Below are 4,706 nucleotides of genomic sequence, written 5' to 3'. Positions count from 1 at the left end.
TTGCTGTCGGAGAAGGCACTGCGGCCTGTCGACCAGAATGCGCAGCCAAAGGAGAGAGGAGCCCCGGCTGCGGAGCTGAGTCCCCAGCAGAAAGAGAGGACCATGTTAGTTGGCGAGCAAATCTCTTGGTCTGCTGGGAAGGTGGTGACGCATGTCGGACAGGTACCTTGGCCTACGGAGAAACTACAGACGCATGAGCAAACCCACTGGCCCACTGCAAAAGCCCTGATACCGGCAGAGCAGTCTCCCCGGACAGCAGAGAAACTACCAGAGCCGACCCTTCAGCCCGGCTGGGAAGTGGCCTCAGCCCCTGCAGAGCAAACCCCTTGGACATCAGAGAGGTTGCGTGCATTTGAGCAGACCCCTCGGCCGGCCAGGGAAGCGCCGGTGCCCCCAGAGCAGATGCAGTGGCTTGTCACGAACATTCAGACAATTGACCAGATTTCTTGGCTGAGTGGAAAAGCACAGACTCCTCGGGGGCAGGACCCTTTGCCCGAACAAAACACAGCGCTAGCCCGTAACCAGGATTCTGTCTGTCGTGAGTTGGCCGACTCAGAGCCAAAGTGAGGTTGGTGAATATGGGAGGCAGGTTTCAGTCTTTTAATGTTTAGGGAGGGGGAATCTTTGTTTTGTTTTTTTTATTCACTTCCCTGAGCCCAGCCCCTAACCCATGCACATCCCATCCATACTCTCTCGTGACATGAGCAAGGACATTCACTTAAGTCTGAGTGTGGCCCAGCCAAAGGGAGAGAGCATCCGTGACCTTTTCCTCTTCCTTTCACAAATGGTAAAGCTGAAATAAAGAGTCCACTCTGGGTAAAAATCTCCAATTCCATTGAAATGGTCACATTACTGATGCAGCGTGTTTGAGCTCCAGGTCTGATTCGTAGGCGAGTTCCCAGGTACAGCTAAGGGGCCTCGCTCTTATTACTGTATTTAGAGGAAGCAGATCACTCAGGCTGCCCTGGGACTGGAGATGTTTCAGGGATCAGGCGGTGAGCAGTCAGGTGCACGCCCTTGCCGGACTCTGCGGAAACAGGGAAGGGATTTATCTGTCGTCTGCCCAGGTCTCTGTCCCTGCAGGGTGTTGCTTTGTGAGGTTTGTCCATACGTTCGCTGGGACGTGCTGCGTGCATGGTTCACTGAAGGACAGGTATCGTCTCCAGCTGAGCTGGGAGAGGAGCCCGCTGCACTCGCTCAGTGCAGTTTTCTCCAGCAATAGACAATATCCATACAGGCTCCTTTGTACAAAGCTGCGACTGGCCAGGCCCGAGAAGCGGGGAATCTGAAGGAGGTCAGGGAAAAGAGAGATCTTGGAAGAAGCCATCTGGCGGTTTCTTCATTCTTGTGTCTTAATCCTTTAGCACAGGACACGCAGAGTGTTTCCTGCACTGGAAAATGTTGTGACCTATAAAGCAGCAATAGCAGAGTAGGGCAGAGTGGGTTTCCCCAAGGTCCTGAGCACCGCCCTGGTAGGGTGGTGGTGCTCCCTTTCAAATTTCCATCCAGTCTCTTCTTGACTTGTCGTCACCGTGAGCCAGCAGACTGAGCAGTCTTTTCTCCCCTTGCCTCAGACATGTTCAGGACGTGTTCGCATCACACCTGGTCTTCCCAGCAGCGGGACGCGCTGCCGAGCTGCAAGTGAAGCCTGTACCATTTGCTACACAGCGCGGAGGCAAGGGTGCCATAGCTGTATCGGGACCCATCTCGACACCTTCCCCTTGGGTAGCTTCTGGCTTAACTCTTCTACAACCAAAGGAGACTTGAATTAACTGGACTGTGTTGGTGTGCATGTATGTGTGTGCGCGTGTGTGTCTTTCCAACTGAATAGTAGTTCTCACACTGGAACACAGTGGGCTCCAGCAGCTGGCTGGCTTTCTTTTTTCCTCTTCTCCCTTTTCCAGTTAAGGAGATGTTTAATACCTGGTGGTCCTCAGGCTGGTGTCCAGACTAGGCCTGCTGAAAGCCGTTGACTCAAGCGTTGAGGCAGAAGTTTGCTTGGCCGTGGTACTCACGGGGCAAGCGGTAGAGTCCCAGGGACCTGTGGAGTGGCATCTTGCGACCATGGCCACCCTCGCAGGCAGGAGGAGGATGGGCCTTCCTGGGCAGCGATGCCCGGGCTGGATGGGGTCGGTATCCTGCCAAGGAAGCGCTGCTGACCAGCACACTCTCCCACTCTCACAACACATTACCTCTGTGGTTTGCCTGAGCTCCACTGATCTGGGTGTTGCAGCCTCGGATCTCCATGCCCACCACCAGACCCTTGCACAGCTCCAGTGTATCCTTCTCCTTCCAGGCAGATCGCAGGTCCCTCCCCGGAAAAGGAGCATTCAGCTCCAGGCTGACCCTCTCCCCCTGACATGGGAGCAGATCCTTGTTCCCACCTGGCTTGCAAGTGCCTGCTGCTCCCAGAGCAGACGGTCATGAGCTTTGCGGTTTTCTGTGAAGCGAGGCAGACACTTGTACCAAGACTAATCCCGATCCGTTCTCCTTTCCTGATATACACACCCCAAGACAATGTCCTGCTGTAAAGGCCGGGTGTGCTGGGCACCAGGGGACATTACCAGTGCTATGGTGCATCTCTTCTTTAGTCCGAATCATTTCAGATCCTTTGTAGAATAGCTAGCGACTTCAAAAAGCTTTATGGCTTATGGAAACTTACTGTTTAATGTTGTTTTTTTCCGGGAAGACTGGCAGGTCAGTTCCTGCTTGCTGCTGAAACTGGGGAAATGCAAGCAGCTTGTGTTTCTGCGTGACTCCTACACAAAGGGAATCAGGACAACTCCTCAGAGACATTGAGAGAGAAGATAATCTAAGGGCATTCATTAATTTTTTTAAACAAAATTAAAAAAATGGTAATGAGGTTCAGTATATTAAGTATTTATCATGTGTGAGAAGGAAAATAAAATCTTGAATTTACATTTATAGGCCTTCCCATGAGCTGGACTTAGTCATGTAGATTGTGTAAGTAGGGTTATCTCCGTGCCAGCCACCCAGCCAGCTACAGCTGTAACCAGAAAGGTATCTGCACTGCTCTGTCCACCTCCGCTTTGCATTGTCACGTGTTAACTAGTTACTTGTTTCATGAAAAATAAACTGTGAATATTTTTGGTGCAGGCTTTTTTAAATCTGTAAAATGGAGAAGTTCTCAATGAATTCTCGTAAGTGCAGGTTTGAAAAAATCACTTCTATGAATCGTGTGCTCACATAGTAAGGTGAGGTTCGCAGCAGCAGCAGCCTTTCACACAGCAGGTTCTTACCCAAAGGCTTGTGTTGAACAGTGAACATGGATCGAACCGTTGCATGGCATTTCAAACTCAGCCTTATTCCTTGCATCTGACCATACCCCACCTCTCTTCTCGTCTCCCTTCATGTTTTTTCCACGAGGATCCAGATTCCTGGCTTGCTACCTTCCAGCTATGTGCTGGAAAGTTGACTTCAGCATAGCTGGGAGGCTGCTCAGTAAAGTTGGTGTTTGGAAATGTCATTGAAAGAGGAAGCCAGCAAGCTGCTTTTCCCTTGTTGGGCCCCTGGGAGATGCTCTGTCAGATCAAGAGGGCTTTTCAGATGTACGTGGGGCTGGCAGAGGGACTAGTGGTGCTGTTAGGAATGGCTGTCTCTGCTGGGTCACTTCAGCACAATGGGCAAGGCCTGACCAGGTATAGAGATAGGTCCTGGCAGCCCTTCCCTGCCCAGCCTGCCTTCATCGGCTGTGAGCGTGGGCTGGGAAAGAGCTCCAGAAAACACAACCCTCACAAAAGAAATGTGGGCTTCTTCAGCACTTGGGGTGACTGGTTGTTGGTGGCAGCTAGTAGCGCTATCTTGGAGGAGGAGAGAGAGATGTCTGTACCGAAGCAGTTGGGTTCATTTTCTGCAGTTCTATGCTGCCTTCAGAGTTCAGCCAGTTTGAATCACTGGGGGTTTTTTAACGTAGAAGAAAGCGCAGATAACACATACCCCTGGCAGGCCACTCCTGCAGGAGAGAGACTGCTGCAGCTCTGCTCTGGCCTACCTGAGCCCTTGTGCTGGGCTGGAGCTGGCCGAGGAACTCGGCCAGCTTTGCTGCGGCTTCGTGGCCAAGGCCACAGCGCTTCTTTGCTGCGTTGGAGGGATCCAGTCACCTGGCCACTAACAGTCTTGGGTCAGGCATAATTGCACCCAAGGTGAAGGAGAGATGCAGCTTGTGTTGATCTGCTGTCGTGGAGAGTTGTAGAAGCATAATTAAGGGTAATTGTTGTTTCTGCTCAGAGCTGTACCCCTTTCCTTGCCATTCCAGGGAGGCTCACGAGAACTTTCCCAGCTCATGGGTTCATTCCCACTTGTAGGAATGGCTTCCCCTTCCTAGTTCTGAAGGAGCTGAAAGATGTGCTCCCATACAAATGCTTCACCAACTAACATGCTTGCTGTCAGGACGGCCTGGCTGCTCCTGCTGGGAGCAGTGGGCTGGGGTCACCAGCTGTGGCCTCTGTCCCACGGCAGGACCCACTTCAGTAATGGATTTCCACAGCGGGCAGGAGAGTCCCAGCTGACCTTTGGTGATGGAGGAGCTCTGGTGAGGGTAACAGCATGGTCAGGGACTCACGTGGGCATGATCTGCCTGCCCAAGCCGGGGAGGAGGGTTGCAGAGGAGGAGCTACCACCGCAGGGCCTGTGGGACGTGTGGGCAGGAGGGGAGCAGGCACTGGCTGCCGCCCGCGGGGGCGCCG

At 52.7% G+C, this 4,706-nt stretch overlaps 1 protein-coding gene across 1 annotated transcript in view; it reads left to right on the top strand.

Moving 5' to 3' along the window:
• NSD1 (nuclear receptor binding SET domain protein 1) overlaps positions 1-567 on the top strand; it is a gene marked incomplete at its 5' end in the record, with an annotated part of 42,066 nt that extends 41,499 nt beyond the window's left edge. Inside the window, one exon of the mRNA XM_009574766.1 lies at positions 3-567. Within this exon, the coding sequence (XP_009573061.1) occupies positions 3-567 (565 nt within the window). The remainder of the gene's footprint in view (positions 1-2) is intronic.
• Between the last annotated feature and the right edge of the window lie 4,139 nt (positions 568-4,706).

This window comes from Fulmarus glacialis, unplaced genomic scaffold, assembly GCF_000690835.1.
Source record: "Fulmarus glacialis isolate BGI_N327 unplaced genomic scaffold, ASM69083v1 scaffold19213, whole genome shotgun sequence".
NCBI lineage: Eukaryota > Metazoa > Chordata > Aves > Procellariiformes > Procellariidae > Fulmarus > Fulmarus glacialis.
Note: the sequence above shows the minus strand (reverse complement) of the source record. Positions and strands in the feature narration are given on the sequence as shown.